General features: G+C 45.3%; 1 protein-coding gene across 4 annotated transcripts; it reads right to left on the bottom strand.

Annotated features, from left to right (window-relative positions):
• Window positions 1-42: 42 nt before the first annotated feature.
• On the bottom strand, window positions 43-23159 carry LOC6596042 (serine/threonine-protein kinase BRSK2). 4 transcript variants are annotated; one of them, XM_026989870.1, is made up of 16 exons: window positions 22499-23159; window positions 9986-10666; window positions 9385-9479; window positions 7606-7832; window positions 7378-7528; window positions 4988-5203; window positions 4439-4638; window positions 4133-4357; window positions 3567-4069; window positions 3308-3466; window positions 3076-3242; window positions 2905-3009; window positions 2745-2820; window positions 2488-2660; window positions 2293-2423; window positions 43-2220 (listed from the first exon to the last, which is right to left on the bottom strand). In XM_026989870.1, the coding sequence occupies exons 2-16, from the start codon at window positions 10071-10073 to the stop codon at window positions 2136-2138; spliced, it is 2601 nt and encodes an 866-aa protein (XP_026845671.1). In that variant the 5' UTR covers window positions 10074-10666; window positions 22499-23159; the 3' UTR covers window positions 43-2135. The 4 variants fall into 4 exon arrangements, with proteins under 4 accessions (XP_026845671.1, XP_026845673.1, XP_026845674.1 ...); XM_026989872.1 differs by having other exon boundaries at window positions 3597-4069; XM_026989873.1 differs by having other exon boundaries at window positions 3615-4069.
• Between the last annotated feature and the right edge of the window lie 352 nt (window positions 23160-23511).

Raw genomic sequence — 23511 nt, 5'->3', positions numbered from 1 at the left:
TATATGTTTTTTATGCGACTTTATTTAGTATCTTTAAGCGTTTATTAACTTTTTTATAATCTTTCGTTTAGTATCTTTTCTAATCACCTTTTTAGTATCGTACCATTTCCATTTCCATGTCCGCTCTTTCGGCTTTTTATTTCCCTCTTTTGATATTGCTGTCCATACACAGTTTTGGTACAAGTATATATGTAAATCCTCATACATTTATACATACACATACTCGCACTCGTAATCGTCCCTAGAATTCCACTTTACGCACACTTCCCCCAGTATGTGGATCCCACAAATTGCTGAGTTGCCTCTACTTGGTTGTTAGTAGCTTTAAGTGGATAAATGGACGGTTTTTTTGTTTGGATTTCATTTGCTTTATGCTTTCAATTTCTTAAGTCTTTTAGTTTCAAATTATCGTATCATGTTTTATAGAAAAGAACTCTGATTCCACAAAACCAAAACTATAAGCTATGAAAACCACTCAAAAGTAAGGTAGGTATAGATTCAATGTGATTGTTTTGTGGGGTTGTTGGTTGGTTGGTTGGTTGGTTGTCATGCGAAACGCTGCTCCTTACACTGAGAGAAAAACTATGCTAAGTTATTGATAGCATTGCCATTTGTGCATTCCTGGACAGCTTGATCTTGATCTTGATTGGTCTAGTCCTAGTCCTAGTCCTAGTCCTAGTTCCAGCCAATGAGTGTGTTTTGTGTGTGTTTATCCAATAAAAAATATACAAATTTCAATGGAATTCTCTCTCTTAGGTATTTTTGTTCATCATTGTCGCTGATGCAACTCAGCAATTTGTACAATCCTTGTTCCACAAACTACTATATACTATAGCTACATATGTATAAATATCGTACCAGTTGATCTTTACATTTAATTATCGGTTAGAAAGCTTTCTTTTCTTCATGCCCATCCCATGCAAAATATATATTGTTTCTGGTATTCGTATTTTTGTAGTTTTGTATTTTTGTATTTTTGTATTTCCGTATTTGTTATGTGCCATGTGTCCAACACTACGCTGTGCCTTTGTTTCAAGTTTTAACGGAATTTCCTATGTACATTATACATTATATTGTACACCTTATGGATTCTGATTAAAGTCCATCTACAACCCAACACAACACTCTTTTTTGATCGTCATGCATGCATGTCAGAAGTTCGAAGGCTGACGCTTTTTTTTTATCTTTGTTCTTTAGTATTTTGGTTTTTAGGAAAAATAGTTTGCGTTTTTTTTTTGTGTTTGTAATTCTTCTCATCGATTCACATGTTTTTTTAGTGGCTAGCAAAATAGTTATATCAATTTGTTTGGGTTTAGAAAAAACAGCAACGGCTAAGTTAATGCAAAAGTTTCATTCGGTTTTCGGTACATATCATATTTTATTTAGTAGTCAAAGATCAGTGCATTTTGCTTTATTTTCTTCTCTTCAGACACTCCCCATATACAAAATGTCGGCGTATTTTTTTTCTGTTCTCTTCTGTTCTGTTCTGTCCTGGATAGCATTTATTTTATCATTTGCATAGCTAAATATTACGACGAGCCCTATTCTAGGTAAAGAAAATGAAGCTAGATTAACTCTAGTTCGATCTAAGCTAGTGCGTAAATTTGGTATTCTTGGTATTGTTTGTATATTTAGTATTTTTACACGGTGTATTTTATTTGCAAGCTTTTTAGGCGCGGCGGCAACAATGTCCATTAAAACGAACATACTCGTACATTTCATACATAAAAAATGCATTCAAAAAATCAAAAACGAATCGAAAATCAAGTTGGTTAAAAGCTAGAGAGCTAGCTGCTAGCAAGAGTTCTGTCAAATCGATCAGTTATCGAAAACTTCTGATACTTATAATCATTATTATTTCTATATAAATTCCACTATTATTGCTTTGGTTTGGTATATTGGTATTTTTTTTTTGGGATTTTCTTGGAGTGTTATTGGAGTTATTTTGAAGATCTCTCGGTGATGGGGATGGGGCTTGGGGGTACTAGGCAAAAATACTGTTTGAGTTGCTGATTCGTTCACATAGTACAATATATGGTTGTTCTTTTGCTTGTGGTATTATTAGTGGTGTCATATGGTAGTATACGGAAACAAATATCCTTGAGAAAAATGTAACTAAATCAGAGAAATAATTCTCATGCGATTGCACTACCGGACATCGTTGTCGCCTGACGTTCACTCTGCAGTTCCCGGTTGCGTTCGTGCTCAGCGGTCTCCGAGCTGATAGACGATTCAATCAGAAATCTGAATAAGTTTTTAGATGATTCGATTGCTATTCGATTAGTTGCTTACTTGGACCGCACAGCTATGGGACTACCGGGTATATCCACTGGATTGGCATTATTGTTGTTCGTGGTCGAAGCTCTGCGGCCGTTGCCTGATTTGTACGAGAATATCGAATCGTTCTCCATATCGTTCTCAATCTACATAAATGGGATGCGGTTAGCAAAGATTCCCGTAGAACACGAATACCTAGGGATGACTTACCACCTGTCGCTTGTAGGACAATCGTTCGCTGGACACCGAGCCACAGGACGAGCTCTCGGAAACGGCCTGCGTTACTGAGGTCACCGTGGGCGGACTGCTGGGACCCGGGAAACGTTTTGAACACACCTGGGACTGGATGTGCTCGCAAATGCGACGAAAACGTCGAATGTTACCTAATGAAACGAGGAATTCAATTAGTTTTTCCAGGTATTCCGAGTGTTTTCCGATTACGATATGTGGCTGTGAGATTTGCTTACCCGATAACAGCGTAAATGTTAAGGCAAACAGCATATCTGCTATGTCACCTTGCTTGCAAATGGCACTGATGTCGACCTAAAAGGGCACAAGAAAGTACAGGCAGACCATTAGCTAGGGAAACTCTGACAGTGGTAGACAGTAGAAGGTCTGCCAACTTACCTGAAACTTTACATGACGCTGGAACATCACAGGTCCGTTGCCATTCCGTTTGTACTCCACTCGAAATGAGGTGGGCGATACTACACTATGCGATAGTTCAGCCATCTACGCAGGAGCGGAGAGTTCATCATAGATCATGGTCTGTATTAAATGGAGATTTCGTACACTTACAGATAGAAATGCATGTATCAAATGCGCCTTGACTGTGGCAATGGGCTTGCCCTTGACTAAGATGGTAAACGTTTCATCCTTTTCGGTTGTTATTAGATTACCAAACCAGGAGCGTTTCGTTAGCTCTGGCGATGATTCGGGCGTCAAATGCACTTCGTCCGCGGAAACTACAGGGAAAACAGAATCTGATTAGATTGCAAGGTTTGTATAATTGATAGAGTCCTGCATTTACCCTGCATTTTTCTGCGATGGAAGCGCGGACTACCCAGGAAACTGTTTTTGATGTTGGTGAGCCGGGTCTTCCACAGTTGACCGCCAGGATTGTTGCAGGGTGAGCCAGGCATCCCAGGACTGCTGTTGTTCAACATGGGTGAGGCATTAGGATTCACAACTGTTCGGAAATAGAACAAAGATGGAGGCAGATGGAATCGATTAGTACGCTCTGAGGGGGTCTGGGACTACCGCAAGGGGTCTACGGGGCATGCACACACCACTATTCGACTCTGGATCGTGGAACATACTAATGTTAATGGTCGGACCTGAGTTGGCGCGATGATGCACCGATGGCGAGGCAGCTCCACTGACGGAGTTGCCTCCGGGACTGCCCGGCGGGTGGCCGCACTCGCTGCGATCCCTCGCTGATCCACTGCCGCCACCCCGCTCCTGGCGCAACGAATCGCGTCGCTCCAGTCGTGGCTCTCTCACCACCACCACATCGCCTTCGATGCTCTTCTGGGAGCTGTGCGAGGGTGTCCGACTGACCGAGGAGTGGTGACCGGACCCGGTGCGATCGCGATCGCGGTCGCCGTAGGTGGAGTGTCTAGTGCCCGCCGCCGGCGAAGAGGGTCGCGATATGGCATTCGCCTGCTGCTGGGCGGAGCTCATGGCGGAATTGCAACGCGTCGGGCTGTGATATGAGGAGCTCCGCACCGACGAGGATACTGTTGTGGGTGAGCGTCGCTGGTGGTTGCGAGTGCTGCTGTACGAACGGAAGCTAAAAGATCAGACCTCAGATTAGTAAGCTCTAGTGCGGGAATTCCCCTTGAGGGTTACGCACTTGAAGGCCTGTCGTCGTGGCGTGAGCGGGGAGCCCTCGGAGATCTGGCCATAGCTGGGCGCATTGGTGCCGTTGATGCGACAGGTGTCCAATCGTTTCCTTGGCGGATCGACTGCATCCAGTTCGCTGCGTGACTTTTGCGCAATCTCATCGTCATCCTCCAGAGCAGGACGCCTTCGCTTTCGCTCCAGTAAAAGGAAATAGATGACCTTCTCCGTATTGTGACTTTAATGAGGGGAAGGGATGACAAGAGCATTAATTGGTCGAATCATAAATGGGGGGTGGGGGGTGGTATCCTTTACACACCTCGAACTCAGTAGCTCCTGAATGAGCTTCTCCTTCTCCTTGAAACAGCCCAGCGAGCAAATGGCATTCAGCACATCCGGATCCACAGCTGTGGCCGTGGGTATAACATGTGTTTGCACCACCTCCATCATTGGCAGCTCCAGCTCCAGTTCACCTTTGCCACCAGCTGTGACCCAGGGATGTCGGTTGATTTCAGCCAGCTGGACAAGGAAATAAAACCCGAAAACCAAAAACCATAGTGAGAAAAGGTAGAGGGCTAACCAAGTCCCTACGGGGGTGGGTGGTGGGTCACCACCGAACGGTGAATGGTGACCCAAAAACCAACAATCATTTGGCTGGGGGTTGGCTTTAAATGACTCACCCACCGACACACCGACACACCGACCCACCCAACCGGCCAGCCGTCAGACAGAAGGAGCAGCGGCATTCGGTTGTTAGGGTTCTTGGGTCAGTCATTGTTGCATATGCGATATGGCCGATACGGGATATGGGATATGGGATACGGTAGATATGGGGATAGGGATGTGGATGTGGATGTGGATGACTCACCGTCAGACGCCTATCCGGATTCACTTCAATCATGCCCCGCAACAGACTCTGGCAGTCGGGTGGCACAAAGTGCGGTATGTGAAAGACGCCGCGCTTGACTTTCTCCAGCAGTTGGCGCAAATTGTCATCGTCGAAGGGCAACGCACCCACCAGCAGGGCATACAAGATGACACCACACGACCAGACGTCCGCCTTGCGTCCGTCGTACTTCTCCCCCTGGAATGACAAAAAAAACACACACACACACACACACCACGCCCAAGCAGAAGGACATGGGAATGGGAGAGAAATCAGAAATTGAGACATTTTCCTTTAACGTTTTGTGTTTGCTTTGATATTTCATATGAATGCTTGTTTGTTTGGTTTCTTGTTTGCTTTTAGTTTGATTATTTTCGAATTCGATTGGAGGATTGGAGGATTGGGGGACCCAACCAGAGGACCCCTTGTGGGTGCGTGGCACCCAATCGTTTGGACAGCTCTACCCTTTTATCGAACTGCTATTCATATGGATTTTCCATAAGCCCAATGTTTTGCTAATTTACAGATTTCTCTATTCTTTCATTTCAAGGGTTGTCCATTGCATGGCGGAATGGGGCATGGTGCTTGGAGCATGACTCTTGGAGCTGGCTGCATGGGGGGACAACATGGGGTAGGTCCGTTCAACTCGTTGACGTCCATTGACGTGTCCATCAAATGGCAAGTTTTCCCCGTCCCTGTCTCCGTCTACATGTCTCTTTCTCACTCATTCTGATTCGCTGTCTCCGTCTCTGTCTCCCTAGGGAACGGTTATTGACTTGGCAGGTAAGTGGCACAATGACTTGCAGTTTGTTGCCCACTACAATATATAATTGTGGCCCGATTGTACATATACCAGTTGCAACTGTGTGATTCTCCGATTACCCGATTCCCCGAAGTTAAAGCTTCAACTTGCATGGAAAAAAAGGCACAGGCATAGAATAGGGCATAACTATACGGTTTTTGTTTGATTCAAGGAGTGGCCCGGGGGGAAAAGTGGATAATAGTTCTAATAGATAATACGTATTTCCTGAGAGTCCCCTCTTCTTCAAAACGTTTTATGTGGCTCAAAAATATTATAATCTATCGTTTGTCCATCCCAGCCCAGTTCTATTCTGAAGCTACCGAATGGAATATTGATTCCTTCTATCATGGAAAGTGGACAGAAAATGGAGTAAGACTAAGGTATCTTGATTATCTGTAAGCTCTGGCAATAGACTCCTTTTTTCATTAAAAAAATGCAACGAAGGGCAGTCCTTTTGAATTTGAGAGGAGTCCAATAATAACCACAAAAACCGTTAATCAGCGAAACTCGAGTGGAGAATAAATGTGTGTTTTCTAATATTTTTGGGCATTCTCTCGAATCTCGAGTCGGCATCAATGGGAATCTTCGATTCCTCCCATCGATTTCAAGACACTTCAAGACATGTTTTCCAATTAAACACATTTACTCTGCATTGCAATTGTTCAAATAATTCGAGTATCTACCCCCTTGGGTAAGCTCGATTAAACTGAGCAATTTTTTTTCTTTGTGGGCGTAATCGGTAACCTTATAGCCCAGCTTTGGGGCATGAACCCCTTCCGAACAATTTGGCTCACACGTTGCAGGGGATTGATAAACGACCACTTAAGTGATTGAGTGTATGGGCTTTCCACGCAATTTTCCCCTACAAATTGCCAGGGGTTCCGTTCCCCCTTGCAAGGCACCACCACACAGACATCAATTATGCGGTTGAGAAACTACGAATCCCCGCCAGAGCTTTGACTCTTGAATATTTATAAAAATATATACAGAACGTGTACGTATACGTATACGTTGAGGTATATGTGCCGATGGGGAAGAATATCACGTAGCCAGCCAGATTTATAGCCCAGCCCCGAATATATGATAAAGCTGCAGAAGGAAATATTTTAAAATTCCCCTTATGAATTTATAACAGGAGCAGCAACCGAAGCAGCAGCAGGGGCAGCACCAGGAGCAGGTCCTGCGTGAATGAAATGAGAGGAAGAACAGGAGCAGAGATGGAAAATCATATGCGCACATGCGGTACATGGCACATGGCTGCATTTGCATAGACGGGGAGTCGAAAGTCTGCCAGAATTTGCATAGGAAAGCGACTCCAGGAAGCTACCACAGATACTGCTACTGCGGTGGCTCCTGCTGCTGCTGCTGCATCTGCATCTGAAAATGTGCTAAAAAGTTCGCCTTGATTGACGTTTATGCGTTGGCTCACCACAACACCAACCAGAGACCAGAAACCAGAAACCATAGAGAAAGGGAAAAACTGTGGCTTGTGGCTGTGTGGCTGCGTGGCTCTGTGGGATGTAAGCATTTCCCAATTCTATCGTATTCGCATTACTCAAGTTGGACTTACCCGTATGACCTCCGGACACGCATAGTGTGGGCTGCCGCAGGAGGTCTCCAGCATGCTGCCGGCTGGCTGCAGCGAAGCCATGCCAAAGTCCGCTATCTTAATGTTGTTCTTCTCATCCAGCAGCAGATTCTCGGGCTTCAAGTCGCGGTGGCTGCACGAGAAGTGGAAAGTTTTGGGGACCAAAATGTATATAAGATTGATTGCGCTTTAAGTGTGGGCGGAGCTTACCAAATCGAATGCGAGTGACAGAAATCCAAAGCGGAGATTATTTGCCTGAAGAATTTGCGGGCCTCCTTGGGCGTGAGGCGGCCCTTCTTCACCAGATAGTCGAAGAGCTCTCCGCCCGAGACATGCTCCAATATTAGATACAAATACTTCTTGTTCTCGTAGACATCGCTCAGGCCAAGGACGTGCGGATGATCGATTAGTTTCATTATGGCAATTTCACGTTCAACCTTGCCGCAGGATAAGCGGGAGAAAAAGAGAAGAAGCCGAGTTTTTAATCGACTTATCGACAATGTAGCTTCAAGCCCAACCAATCCCCCTCCCTTGATCCGCCCCCCCTCTTAACGTGTACAATGCATTCAAAGTGCTTCGGCCATAATGACCCATTGTTGTCCTCCAACTGGCGTCCAATTTCTGTTCTTATTGCGTGTCCTGGTCCTCGTCCTCGTCCTGGCTGTGGTCCTACATGGACAGCACACGCAATCGTCGTTGTCGTTGTCGTCGTTGGCTCGGCACCCTGTACCCTCACCCTCTCACCTTGCATTTCGATTGTCCTATATGTCTGAGCTTTTGTCACCCCAAAGAGCTGCTTTCCCCCGCCACCCCTGGCTACCGGCGTCCTGAATTCCGTTTTACTTTGTTGCCACACGCACTAATTCGTCCCATGTCCTTTCAGTGTCCTACAAAAAAGAGTGCACCACACATTTTTCGGGGGGCAGTGGATGTGGCAGTGGATGTGGCAGTGGTGGTGGCAGCGGGTTCTATTATGACAGCCACAAAAAGATAAATAGTTAAGCTCTACTTTGACTTTTATGGGCGTCAGAATGAATGAAATCTATTTGGAGCTCTTGCCTCTTATTATAATAGACCTAATATATTAACGATTGTGGCAGGAAATCGATTATAGAATATATCGTACGTATATAAAATAGATTGGGACATAATTCCTGTGGGACTTAAGTCGGAATTGGAATTTTTGGGCATGTACTATGCGTAAACTTCGTAATGAGCAAAGATACATTGAAGACTTACATTTTTCTAAGGAATATTTCACAGAAATGTGGACAAACATTTTGTAAATTATTATTTATTTCGATTTGAAAAGACTAAGCCCGTTAAAACGAAGAGAAATCTACTTCTACAAAATCGAGACGATTTTTAGAGACGTTTTCAACCATCTGCCAGTCTCTGAGAGGACATAATTTCTTACTAACTTTGCAGAACAAAAGTTTATAGCTAAACCACTTAAAATTAATTCGAACTAAAGTCCTGCTGCAGTAAAATATTTCCTTGACTTTCCCTGACTTTGGCACACTACCCGGAACAGGAACAAAGCCAAGGAAAAACCCTCAAAAAACGAAAACAAATCCCCAAAAAACAAAAACACTTTTCCCCCAAGGAGAGCTGTGGCTGTAAAGGCTTTAAGTTTGACTGCAATGCCCTCCGCCCTCCGTCCTCTCCACACCCTGCAATGCCCCAAATAATCCCCCACACTACTCGTTCAAGGAGCAAGTAAATAAAACAACGAACCACAAAACAAATTTTATTGTCACAATTTTTTATGACCTGTACGCCAGGCAGAAGACAAACAACACGACAAACGAAAGGAAATGCGGGAGAACGAAAAACAAAATCATAAAGAGCGCTAAGTAATAAAAAGAAAAAAGGAAAAGAAAGGAAAGAAAAGAAAAAAGAAAATGTAAGGCAACAATCGACGGGGAAAACTTTCCATCAAGTTCTGACCTTCGACCCCGCCCCGCACTCGTGCTGGCAGGCACTCACCTTCATTAGCACCGATTCGCTGAGTTTTTCCCGATTGATTATTTTAATCGCAACCTTTTTGCCAATCACACAATGCACGCCCAACTTGACGAGACCTGCGAATGGTAAAAATGGTAGAAATGGTCAAAAATGGGGGGGAAATTGAATCGTAATTGTAGTAATGACGAAGCGGATTTACTACTGTAGATATTGGCTATAGAGGAGATTTTCCACAAGGAATATCCCCTCAAGTGATAGCGATTTTAATAGAGATTCTCCATATAATAGCTCCCCCGGCGGAAGGACACTGTTCTAGCTCCTAATCTATGGACACTAGTCTGCAGTATTGCACGGCAGCAAGTCACGCAAGTGCCGACCTTCTGGGGAAGGAAGTGCACATACGTTCAACACTAAGGACACAAGGAAACATGACTGTCATCCTTCGTAGCGATTGAATTTCTTAGCGGACAGCATAACTTTAATTGAATAATGATATGTGGATAATCTTCGTGCGTACATCATGAAAAGCCTTTGGCACGGTGTTACATTTCCAAATGATAGGTTCATTTTATTGAATATCCACAGTACTCGTTCATCCACAAAATGGTGTTCTTGCACTTACCCGTTTGACCCTTGCCGAGAGTTTTCTCCAGGCGATAGGGCCCCACAAATTGGCAATTCTCCGCCGTGACATTGTTCTCCTTCTGCATTTTGCTGGCCGTGCCCGTGCCCCTCCGTGGCTGCTTCCCCTCCGTTGCTTTCACCGTTGCCCCGATGGTGGCTATGGCTGTGGCTGTTAGCTGTTTGCGGCTGGCAGCGTCAGCTGGCGTCTGGCCATGCACAGGACTCCTAGCACCACGGCCGGCTCCTCCGGTCCCTGTCCCGGTCCCAATGCCGATGCCGATGCCGTACGGCTTCTACGAGCAACTTGGTTGTCGCATAGCGTCAACTGAACTTGTCTGTGTGTGTCCCACTCCCTTCTGTTCCTCTCCCTTCTGTCCCTGTCCCTCTCCCTGTCCCAGTGCCTCTCCGCAGCTATAGCTGTGGCTGTAGCTGTAGCTGTAGCCGTGTCCGGGTCTGGGTCCGTGTGAGAGGTCCTTTAATTACTTTTGTTTGGCAAAAGTTTTATTGCAATTGTTAAGGATTCCTTTTTGCAGTTTGCAAATGATGCAGCATTTAATTAACTTTCGCCTATAATTGTATTGGTCTTCGCTTCAGGGCAATACTCGTAATTGTTGCTGCCGTTGTTGCTGCTGTTGTTGCTGTTTCTATTTCCACATGACTTCATCACAAACAGAAACTGCTGCAATTAGAGAGAGATAGAGAGAGTTTGTAAGAGAGAGAGAGCGAGTGAAAGGTCAATGTGATTAGCGTTGAATATTTATGTTCCCTTTTGACCCCCCAAATGGAATTTTTAATTGAAATAAATGGAAACTAACTATATAACTAGATAAATATATTTGCTCCAAGTGTTCACTATACATATATGTTTACACCGTCTATATTTGTGCAGGTGTTGGTAGGTTCTAGGTGTTCTAATTTAAAGTACCTGCAGCTATGCTAGTGTAGGTCCATACATACACATGTGTATTCTGTGCTTCTTTTGGCCATTTCCTGACCCCAAGAGCAGACACGAGCAGTCACACACACACATACACATAAATATATGCACATGTAACCATATACATAAATATATGTTTATGGATTAGTTTTGTGGCTTTTCTATGAGCTCTGCCTTTTAAAGTGTTTCATTTTCAATTATTTGGCCATTAAGTTTAATTACAGCTAAAAGATAAATGGTTATGTAAGGTTAGAGCTATGGTGAGGACTGCTCTTGATTAAAGAGCCTCGAGAAATTGTTTCCCACAGATTTGCAACCATCAATCAAAATGCAAAACTTATTTCCACTTCAAAGTTCAAGATAGCTTCAAGGATACCATCTTTATCTCTGAATGAATATTTTATACAAAGTTAGAAATTATCATAGAAAACTGAAGCGATACCCAGAGCAGACCAGGCCAGGCCAGGCCAGACCAGACCAGAAAGACAGCGCGCCACTTCAATCTGCTGTTGGCCATTAAAAAAGGAACGAAACCATTTAAAAATGCTCCTTTGGAGAGCACTAAAAGAAAAGCTCAACAGCGCGTGGTGGCATAAAAAGGCCAGCATAGAACTTGGCCAACTGCGGAATGGCTAAAAACAAAGGGCATCCAGCAGGTAGATCGACAAAAAGGATGAGTCGAGAGTGGACCAGCGCGAAGGCGTGGGCGAGGCCAAGGAGGGCGTAACAGGAGAAGCAGGTAAGTAGTAAATTTAGATGCTGACGCAGATCTATGTAGGCGGTGGTGCCTGTCACTGATTATTCACGGAGAATGACGAGCAGCATTCGCAATGGGGCTCTCTCTCTGTCTGCCTGTCTCTGCGTGCGTATGTTGTGTGTGTGTGTGTGTGGGAAAAGGATGACGGCAGATGGAAACTGTCAGACACACAAATTGAAAAATAAGTGCGCATCAAAATGAAACAGTACGCAAATGGGGACTGGTGGAAATGGTGGGTATGGAGGGTGCGAGCATTAAGGTTAAACGTGAGGCGCAGATGGCAGGAAGGAAAGATGCTAACAAGTCCGCCGCTATCCCCCGTATCCCTTCCCCATCCCATCGCCGAAAACAATAAGGAAACTTTCGCTGGAGGGCCGCCGCCCAACCCGCCGCCGTCGCCGTCGCCGTCGCCGTTCTGTTAACCTAATTTGAAAAATGCGCTAAAAGTCGAGAGCTGACACTGTTTGGCAAGTGCCAACAGCAAAGGCAGTCAGATAAGGTCAAATTTTGGGACACGACTTGAAGATACCCCGCAAACCAGAACGACAGAAGAGAGTTTTCATTTGTTTTCCCCCTTTTGGATATTTGTAAAATTGCCCTAAAATGTATGCTATGCTTTTTGCAACTCGAAAATTTCCTCTTAATAATAATGAATAATGAAAATGTACGCGTACACGAGTATGTGGAACGTTTCATCAAAGGGAAAAAGTTATGAAATAAGCCAAGTGCTCGCTCGAAAATATGCAAAGGGGCGTGGCCGCAGCCTACCATAAACAAGTCATCGTCATGGGTCGGTCGGTCGGTCGGTCGGTCGGTCGGTCGGCCTGTCGGTCGGTCTATCGGTCTTCGTCGTCGTCTGCGTCTCCAGGCGCCTTTTTGCAGCTTTTCGCACTTAAGGCTGCGGCAAAATGCCGTCACAGGGTGCCTCCAGAATACATATATGTATGTGTGTGTTTGTGTGTGTGCGATGGCGGTTGTGTGCGTGCAATAAAAATCATAAGCAAAACGTTTAGAGCATTTGGCGTTGATTTTGGCCTAGCCACGGGAAATTTATGCTCTTGGGTCGTGGAAAACTGAGAAAATGTCGCCCGGGAAAGGCACCGGAATTGGGGAAAGTGGATTGGAGGAAGCGGAAGGCTATTGATTATGTAGGCCCAGGGCCTGGGCCTGCGGGATGTGACCGACCGCCTTTTATGGCCCGATGCCCCAATAAAATACCATCAACAATAATTAAGCGATTTGCAAACAATGCGCGGGTCATACACATAAAGGGCATGAAAAGTGTTCGGATTGATCGACTGCAAAGATGACTTGATTGGAAAGAACCCTCAGCAGCTCGACTGCTTTAAAGAAACTTTGCAACAAAACCGATTTGTGCCAGTTCTGGAAGCAGAAAAGATACGTTTTTAAGATTCCAAATGAGGCGGGGGCTCGTCTAAATTGCTCTCTGTTGGTCCAGATAATACCAAAAGAGCACCGAAGGTGTATGTTTTCTTTCTTTGTAAACATTCTGTAAAAGGTATTCGGTAAAGTTTTTCCATTACTGCTCGCCACAAAATATTTTCTATTACTTTTTGAAGAAAGTTTGGAAAGTAGGAAAGGCCTCTGGCAGTACCCGTGCGACTCCGCCCTTCGAAAAAATTCCCCATTAACATATGAATTAACCATCAAAATGATAGAAAGCAATTAGTCTGGCTTTTCTCACTTTCACTCATCGTTCATGCTCGTGGCAGCTGAAAATCTGAGCCACCCCAAATGGCAATTAGTAATTCCCCAGGCATACCCCCATCCGCATCAGACTTCTTCTAGTTTTCCCCAGAATTTACATCTCTTTATTGTTCACTCAAGCATTCCCAAAAACAATTAACAATCTGCCGTCAGATGCTGCTCTCCCTGCACAGTGTTCATTAGCCCTCTCGCACAATTAACCTCGAGGGCCCAAGCACATCCTAGTAAAATGAGGAAAACTCCGTAGTCCAATGTGTTATCTAACCAGCAAGCCAGCAAGCAAGCAACCAGAACCAAAAAAAATGAGCAAAAGTGACTTTGATTTCTCAGGCGAGTCTCTTGTCTGCATGTGCTCCACCTCTGCCTCTCCTACACATTTACATACTCGTACATCTGGCTGGGAAGAACCTTGAGGGCTAAATTGGCTTTGCAGCGGCAGCAGCAGGCGTAGCAGCAGCATCTGCCTGGAGAGACCCAAAGTTTAACCAAGTTTTCGGGAGGGTAAGGTTATGGGGCAATCTGAAAGCCAGAAAAACTCAATTTCCAAAACGACAGTCAATAAACGCACCCATACCCATACCCATACCTACAACCATACCCATAACCATACATCGTCCCAAAAAGGTATTTGGAGGAAGGGGAAAAGATTTTGTGCTTCTGTGGAGCAACGCGGCGTATGAGTGTTTTGGTTTGTTGCCCATGGAAGCCCTCCATCCGGCGTTTTTAAAGTGCAATCAATAAAATGCTTTTGAGTTGCGAAAATTGTGCGTAAGTGGCTTTTCATCAGGCCTCAGCCTCAGTGCCAAGCCCCATAATGGCAGTAGAGGCAATACAGACAGGCAACAGACAACCCAAAAGGGGAACAGCAAAAGGGCGTTGCTGCCAAGAGAGGCAGGCTCTTACAGCAGTAAATGAGTGCACAGTGGAAATCAAAGGGGTTTTTCCAGTCGAAACACAATGGAAACCCAAAGAAAACACCAGGCGACAAATGCCAGGGGCTCTTAGAACGCAAACAACATTTGAAATTAGTTTTGGTCCTTGTGAACACTTAGAGCAATCTCTGGTATCTAAATATATCTATCTGTTACTTTTTGACACCACTGTGCCACTTGCAGCTACTCGTACTCGTACTCGTACTTCTGGATCGCTGCCTGCTCAAACTCAATTCCTTGTCGAGAGCTGTTGTTATATCCCCTGATTGTCCCTGTTGCTGTTGCTGTTCATGTTTCTGTTTCTGTGTCTGTTGACGATGTTGCTCGTACGACGTACACGATGCTCAATCAGAATCAGAGAGTGTCAGGCAGCTGGCAGCCGGCAGCCGACAGCCGACAGCCGGATGCAGGATACAGCAGAACAGAGGCGTCCGCCAGCAACAGCTGCCTCAATATTCATCAACTAATTGCAATTATGTGGAAAATTAAAATCAATATTTAACTAACATTCTGCTGTGCTCCGGCTCCGGCTGCGGCGCGTCCTGTGCCTGCACCCTGCTGGGAGGCCCAATGGCATTCTCTCTGCCGTCATTCTCATTTGCCATTTAACATTGATTCCAATTTGATTTGAGTTCATTTTGCACAAGTATTGGTGTCAGCAGCAGTGGCAGTGGCAGTGGCAGTGGCAGTGACACTGGCAGTGGCAGCTGCATCGGCAGTGACATTTTGTTTGTGTTTCTGATTGCATTTCATGTGAAACAATATAAAATAATAAATAATGGAGAAAATGTAAACACAAATATGGGAGAAAGCGTATTGAAGGCATTGGAAATACACCAGGACTCCTCTCTAAGCTCTCGCTCGCCTCCACGAAAAGTCCTTCAAGAAGTGCCCCCAATTAATCAGCAACAGAGAAAATCAATCAGCATATTAATTGGATTCCGCACTTCAGCGACGTAGAGACCAGACCCACAAAGCCCACATAGTAAAAATAAACACCTTTTACCCTCCAAAAAGTCAAGACAAAGAAAACTTTCAGAGCTGTCAACACATTAAATTGCTGGGAGAAACCAAATCAAACAGAGACTCTCAGGCGGGGACGGGGACGGAGAGCCCGGCAGGAGCCAGCCAGCCGGATGTGCCGACTTTAAGCTTCAGGCTTCCTTGGGGGCAGAGGCGGAGGCAGAGGCAGGAATCAGGAAACCCACTGGGGACCCTACTTGGCTCATTATTAAATAATGGCCAGAATGGGCCCCTGCTAAGCAGCTTACTTGCAAATCGGGGCTAATAAACCGCTTAGATCAACACGCAAAATGCAAAAGCAGGCAGCAGTCAACTGTCAGCTGGCCAGAAGGAAACCTTTAACCTGTCCCCTAACCAGCTTTGAGTCCCACTCCAAAGACCCGCAGCTGGCGCAACAACACGAAATTCGATTAAAACCAACCGACAAAACTAGCAGCCAGAGGAGAAGGCCAAAGGCCTCTTTTAGCCTGGTCCAGGGCACAAATTAACTTGATTCGATATGGCCGAAAAGCCAGAAGCTGCCACAGCTCCAGAGCCAGCATCAGCTCCAGCAGCTGCTCCTATTCCCAGAAACAGGAACAAACAACAGCCACACAGCCAAAAGCAACCACTGGGACGAGTATGAACTCTGGTCACTGCGATTTTTGTTCATCTTTTTTTTGGCAAAAACCAGCATCAAATCAAGTCTTGTTTGCCTACGGAGGAGTGTCCACCATTCCAGTCGGTTGGGACCATGGTTTGGGCCTCCATTTGAGGCTCCTTTTTGGTTTGGTTACAGACCAAAAATTTGCAAGCGGAAAACATTTGCCAGTTTATTTGCCAATGCCATTTGGCAGTGGCAGGGACAGGACGAGGTTTTCGATTACCACACACACACGCACACGGAGAAAGAGACAGGAAGAGGGAGCAGTGACTGACTAACCTGGCCGGAAGCTAAAGAGATGAAATGATTAAGGTCGCAATTAGATGACAAACATCCGAGTGGTGCAACTGAGCATCGAGCACCAAAACTCAACAGAACTGAACCGAACTGAATTGGTGTCCTGCAGCACCTCCCCTCCTCCCTGAGGGCGTGTCGAACGCGAGAAAAAATTCAATTATTTCTCTCGAAAAAAGCAGAAAAAAACACCACGAACGAATGCAAAGGCAAAGGCAAAAAGTAAGAATAAAGTGAAAATTGGCAGCGGCATAAAAGAGAATCGCGAATGGGAATGGGAATAGCTGGGGCAAAAGGGGGAAAACTATGAGGAAAAACTCAATTAAAAATGAAGAGAAGAAGAAAATGTAAGGATGGATGGATGGCGTGGAGTGGAGAGTCCACTCATACAATAGATTGTTAAATTCAATCAGAAAAGAAAAGCACTAAGAAATTATGGGATTGCAAGCAGAAAGGAAGGAAATTGCTAATACAACTATTCTTAAAAGTGTATTCCAGATCCCTTTTCCACACTCATCTTTAAATATTCCCGTATATATATCCCCCAACAATAAAATTGAAGTTTCTTTTGCTCCCTTATTTCAGAAACATTTTAAAGTAACATCCACCATAACATCCCCACGAAATGGCTCCCTTCAAGGATATGGAAATCAAATCCAGAAAAACACAACAGAAACACGGAAGAGAAAAGGGCAGCAGCAAAAGGAAATCCAAACAACATAAAAACAAGCAGAGAATTTTTCAATTTTCCCCCACGTTTTTCCGCCCCAACTGAAGATAAAGAAGAAGATCTTGGGACCTGGACATGGGACCAGGGAGCCGGGAGCCGGGTGCTGAGACCTGGGACCTGGCTAAGCCCGCATTTGTTTGCCAAAAACCCAGAGGCTCTTAGTCCGCCATCAACATCACCTCCACCTGCTGCTCTTGGGTGCTCTTGGCGGCTGCTGCTTCCTGCTGACTGCTGGATGGTATGGATGGCCCTGCTGGATGGTCCTGATGCTCCATTTCGCTTAGAATTCAATTAGGGAGCAGGGAGTAGGGGACGGACGAGAATGATTGCTCACATCGCGTATATTTTGTGGTTTTGCAACCGCACTCTTGATTCAATTTTCATTTACTCTGTTATGCATGCGTGTTGCCCGTTGCCGCCGCCTTCTGCCACACTTTACTGGCAGAGGAAGAGGAAGAGGAGGAGGAAGCTGTTGGATGATGGCCAATTTGTTATTGCCTGCCACTTGTTATTTTGTTATTTTGTTGTTGCCTTCACACGCCTCTCACCTGACTTCCTCATCGCGCTAGTTTTTGCACTTTATATGCTCTACGCACGTTCTAATTCATTTGCACTTTGAGCCTTTTAATGCAATTTCTTGGCCAGAAGGCCACGGCAACGGGTCTTCTCGTTGCGGGGCCCGGCATTGCACTTCAGATATGGGCTTGATTGCCAACCGACAGTCGACAAAACTTTTCAATTAGAATTAATGATGTTAGGGACAGCCCCGGACCGCCGCATGCAGGAGGAACCCGGGCAAAGGGCGGGCAAAAAACTTGCACACTGCACTCTTCCCAGCCCGTTTCCCACCCCCCTGATACAGCTCGTTGTTGTATCCTGAAGGGGTGGTAGAAATTATTTTGCCAATTACAACTGCAATTTTTCCACATTGCAGTGGGCGTAAAACTGCAGATGGAGTACGACCCCCAGGGCCGGGAAAAACTGCTGACAGACAACTGAAATATGCAAATTAAATTTATGACTCGAAATTCCTCGAGGCACAAAGTGCAAGCTGTGAAATACGTTTCTCGTGTTGCACACTTTTGGACCAGCAGCCGTTGCAGGACCCAAAAACACAAAAAACGGACAACCAAAATGAAAACATGGAAATTTGACCCACCATCGCATTGAGTGCTATGCGGGGGGGCTGTAGGGGCTGCCTTCAACCTTAAACTGAAAATGTATTTCGTTCTTTGGCTGTCAAGGACTTTACATTTTGATGATGGCTCTTGTGTCACTCCTGGAATATCTTTCCTAAGCCCCGGCATTAGGACTAAGCAGATGCCTCTGATGGCTGCAACCTGCCCCTGCCCCTGCCACTGCCCCTGCCCCTGCCCCTGCCCTTGTGCTGTGATGGAGTCGAGTCTTTCTCTCTGATGTAAGCCGAGTTTTGTATAATTGATGACATCAAAAGGAACTACAAATGGAGGCCAAGGCAGCCAAGGTGATGCATGATCCAAGGACCATTGCACCACGCTGTGATTGAACGATTGAACCTCTGAACAAACATACTCGTTTGTGCCTACGAGATGGCTCCACTCTTCTTCTTGCGCATTGAAAAGTGTTCCTTCAATGAAACTGCATTCCATTTTAATATATGCCAAGCTCGATTTTGATGCCACTGTCAAAGGATTCCATTGCCGCTCTCAGCCCGTTTCCACTCGTGCAGGCAATAAAGCATGCCCAGGACCCACAATATTAGCCTAAACAAATGCCTGTGCCAGTCCCTACCATCGCATACTGGCACTGGCTTAGCCATCCCCAAAACGGGGGACAATGGACAAACACACTCCCAGGGCACAAGGACGAGTCCAAAGGCATTCCATATGCAAAAATGTATGCGGTCTCCGCATAAATACATTTCAACTTTAAAACACGACCAACAAAAATGGCACATATGTACATATGTATGTGTGTACATATGTATATACATACGGGAACATACATATCTTTGGCTTTGGCTAAGGATGTGAATGTGGATATGGATATGGTGCTGCTTTTGGGCAAGCTGATTCCACGGAGAGTAGTAGTAGTAGGACCCACAAGAAACCAATTCGATTTTACCATTTTGCAATGTAAATCCCCCAAGGATTTTGCATGTGTGCGTCGGCACATGTTCCAGCATGAAAGAACGCCAAAACTTAGAACCGTAGAACCGTAGAAACGTAGAAACAGAAGGAAAAAGCGTTTGCATATGCTTTAATCAAAGGCAATGACGTACGGGAATGTGGTTCATTCTTAAAAACGTGGCCAAGAGGAAGTAGTGGGTGCACACGGGGGGGGCTAAGGGAGTGGATGAGAGACAGAGAGAGGGAGAGAGAGGGGGGAGAAGGCAGGGGCAGGGTTTCTTTCTCTAGAAACGGAACTCTGTTGACAAAGCCATGCGGGTAGCTGCTGTTCTCGGCCAGGCTTGGGAATGGACATTTGTGATTGCGAGTCCACAGGCAGCCGCAGCGCAGGCGCAAGGGTTAAAAGAGAGAAAGAGAGAGAGAGAGCTTAAGGAGAGTGTGTGTGCTTGCCGACTCTCTCTCTCTCTCTCTCTCTCCACGCCCCAATGGGTGGGTGGTTGTTGTTTTCATCGCAGGGTTGTTTTTCGCACTCTGTTTGCCAGGTGCCCCACTGTAAGAATGCTGCTCTCCTCTCTACCCCACTACTCGTAATACTACTACAATGTCTCTACGAGAACCCTCTCTGGCTCTCTCTCTCTCTCTCTGAGAACCCCCATTTCCGTCTCACCTACGAGAGGGGGCACCATTTTCTTAGTTGCCGCTTATAGCTTTTTAATTACAAAAAGAAATTGTTAGCAATTTTGTTTGCGTTTACCGAACTAATTGGCTGAGGCGATGCCAGTGCATACCTGATCATTGTGGCCACCATTTTCTGGAGCTTCGAGAGCTCCCAGATGGAGCAGGGAGCTGAATCATACTCCCGATACCGATGCCGATGCCGATACCCGACTCTCCCGCTGTTAGTCTACCGCCGTGGTAATCCCCTGGGTCATTAAGGCGTCTACGTGTCTGGAACTTCAGCAGCCACATCAGGATGCCATGCTCTGCTCTGCTCCGCTTCCTTCTTTACCATCCAGGACATTGTCGCCTGCCGATTGTCGCATGTTTTATTCAGCTACGGCGACATCGTTCTCCTCATCGCTCTCATCAGGTTGTAAATATTGAACAACCAGAACACTAACAACAACAAACTGAATACTGAATACAGAATACAGAGTACAGAGCACGGGACACAGCACAGAGCACAGAATGCCTGAATAAGAATATGTATGTTCTCGTAATGCCGGAAGCTGAAATGGCTCTCATATTTTAAGATGTTGCATTTTTGATCTGACGCGACAGTGTTTTTTATTGCCCAAGACAGCGACAGCAACAGCAATAGCAACAGCCCTGCCCCCAGCCAGGCAGGATTCGAGTCAAAGACAGAGGATACCTTAATTGTTTCCCACTCTCGTCGGTAGATTGACGTGGGTTTCCCAGAGGCAGAGTGGGCTTTAGTGGGGGGGATAGAAAATGCTGGAAATGCAAGCGATTCCCGAGACGTGAGCACTTGCCTGACATTGAGATGCGAGTAGCGATAGAGATGGAGATACAGATAGAGATAGAGATAGAGATAGAGAACTAGATGGAGACGGAAAAGGGTTGGGTAGAGTTGAAGGAAAGTTGAGCTTAACGAAGCTAAACATTTTGGCATTTTATTGATGAGTAACTTGGTATCCGTGAGATATGAAAAAAGAAGCAGAAGAAACTTCCATGGCATGGCCCTGAGTATGATTGATAAAAAGTTTCGCATTACAAATGCGCGATGAAAACTTTTGAGGGTTGCCAACTTCAGTGCGGGGCAAATGTCACAAGAAAGTTACGTAGTATTTATCACCGAATGTTGCTCTGGGGGACACTTGACAGTTCTGTAGAAGTCAAAGATGTTGCAGGATTGGAATTCGATGAGAAATACCATTCCGACTCCTATTTATACCACAATTGGTTCTGGGAATCAGAAGTTCAGAAATCAGAACTTGGTTAAAGACTACCTTTAAAAACTCCTTTCATCTTTACTCCAAACAGAAGCTTCTATTTCCATTTTTTGTATCGACTGGTTCCCTTCGTTCTTGTTCTTGTCTTTTTTTCTTGCCTGAATTTCACAGCGTCTGAGAGTAGTTCATTAGGACACTGCAATGTTGACAACATTTCGAGGGTTGAATGCGGCCATAAATACGAAACTATATAATGCCATGCTCTGCCCACAAGAAACTAAGCGAAAAGAACAGACACAGAACAGGGGATCATCGGCTTGGGGTTGGAAAGTAGACGGAAAATATTCATAATAGGTCTGCCATGACGTCATGGCCCCAGAAATACACATTATTGCAATTTATTTGGAGATACTTTTACAAAAAGAAATCAATCAATTTTTCATTTCCTCTCCGCATTGACTCGGTTCCTCTGTCAACCTCTCTATCTGTATATCAATATTTTGTTGGAAGACAACCTGATAACGGAGACGTTTTAGCCATTTGCTGGGCCAACTTCAACCGCACAAGTGCCTGCTCTGGTTCTGCCTCTGCCTCTGGCTCTCGCTCCTTCTCCTCCTTATGGGCGCCCTCTTGATTAATGCCCTCACCGTCAGGCCAAACACCTCGAGTGCCTATCGAGAGGGCCCCTTGGAAGCGAGGAGGAAGGTGAGCAGCACTCGTAAAACTCAAAAGCCACATCCGCACCGCCATATTAAATTCTACAATTCAACTTCGTTTTTCGTGCAAACAACGCAAGAACAACAACAGGAGCAGCAACAACAGCAACAACAACGGCAGCAGCGAAAACTGTCTATAAATACTGTTAAATGAGTAGTGAGGAGTCCTGCCTGCGTCCTGTGTCTGTGCATGTGCGAGTGTTTGCTGGACGTACACTGCGGCAAAAATAGACCAAAGACATTCGATTAATCTACAGGTAAGAGCGGAATTTCGAAAAGTGGAACATTTGTGACTCTTAGCATCAGTTTTCCCTAAATGTGATATTACCCAAAAAAAAGTATTTACTCGTATGTTTATGTGAATTATGTGAAATGATATTTCCAGAATTGAATCCACCATAATTATCAATTAATACACATTTTCTTGCAGTGTAGCTGCGGTTGCTTGTGGTTTCCCCCAACCGCCCCTTGGAATAATTGTGGGTGTGTATTTGTGTGTGTGTGTGTGTGTGTGAGAACCTGGACGTACGGCTGGATGGTTCGGTTCGGTGTGTTCCATGTTGCTTCCTAGTTGTTTTTGGTTGAAAATCGATATGTACACACAAAAAATCCATAAAAACGAAAGAGTGGCCAGCCAACAAAGGGAACAGGAATAAAGATATACTGGTTTAAGGATGGGGATATGGGTAAGAATATAGAATAATGAATATATATGCATTACTCGACATACCGACTATTTCCGCTTGGGTGTAAAATATCAGGAGGCATTCGGCCTTATACAAATCACTTCCGGGATGAAACGTTCACGTTGTTGCACCCACACACTCACACACACACAAACACACACACGAACGGGGAATGCCACGAGACACCAATACAAACAAAAAAAACACCTACACCTACACCTACAACATACACACACACGCACACAGAGAGGCGTGCGGGAGAAAGATGTTGATGAAGAAGAGAGGAGCCTGTGCAACCTTTGGTTTGCCTTTGTAGCTTTTTTCGCCTATTTCTTTTGTCGAGGCAGCTGCTGGACACTGTGCACCGTGCAGCCTTTTGCGGTTGCACCTGGATCCCTGGATAATTATATAATTTTGTTTCACTTAATGCACTTTACGATATTTGGACGCAATTGGCGCACATTTGTCGCATGATTTGCATAAACATTTTACTGATTTTTCCCCTGCACACACACATATGCAGACATACTAATACTCGTACGCGCGCGGTCCGTGACGTACGCACACGCACACAGAGACACACAGACAAAAAAAGGCATTTACAATAGAACTTTCTGCTTATTATATTCCGGGCTCTGCTCATTCGCGTTGCCGTTTACAGTGGGACTTTCTTGGGACTAGTAGAAGCCACTATTTTAACTGATTTTTGTCCGCTCTCTTTTGGCCAAGAGCCACACGGCAAACGTCGTCAATAAAACTGTGCGCCGTCACCGTCAAAGCTTGGAAAAAACGCCGCGCTCTTCGGTGGCCTTAGTAGGATTCCACCCTCTCTCAGCCACCCACTCTGGCTCTCTCTCTCCCTTCTGCGCTCTCTGTCATTCTCTCTCTCTAGCTGTCTCAGCACCAAACGTCTCCAAACGTGTCGTACCCTGTGTACCAAACACGATTTGTAAACAAATCTTAATATAAAGAAAAACAGAATCGAATTCACGGAAATGGTTATAAACTGAATTTGAAATCGAAGAAGGGTTCGAGGAGCCAGCTTCGGCAATTAACA

This window comes from Drosophila persimilis, unplaced genomic scaffold (assembly GCF_003286085.1).
Source record: "Drosophila persimilis strain 14011-0111.01,24,50 unplaced genomic scaffold, DperRS2 tig00000431-arrow-pilon, whole genome shotgun sequence".
In the NCBI taxonomy this organism is placed as follows: domain Eukaryota; kingdom Metazoa; phylum Arthropoda; class Insecta; order Diptera; family Drosophilidae; genus Drosophila; species Drosophila persimilis.
This window is presented reverse-complemented; position numbering and strand designations above follow the sequence as displayed.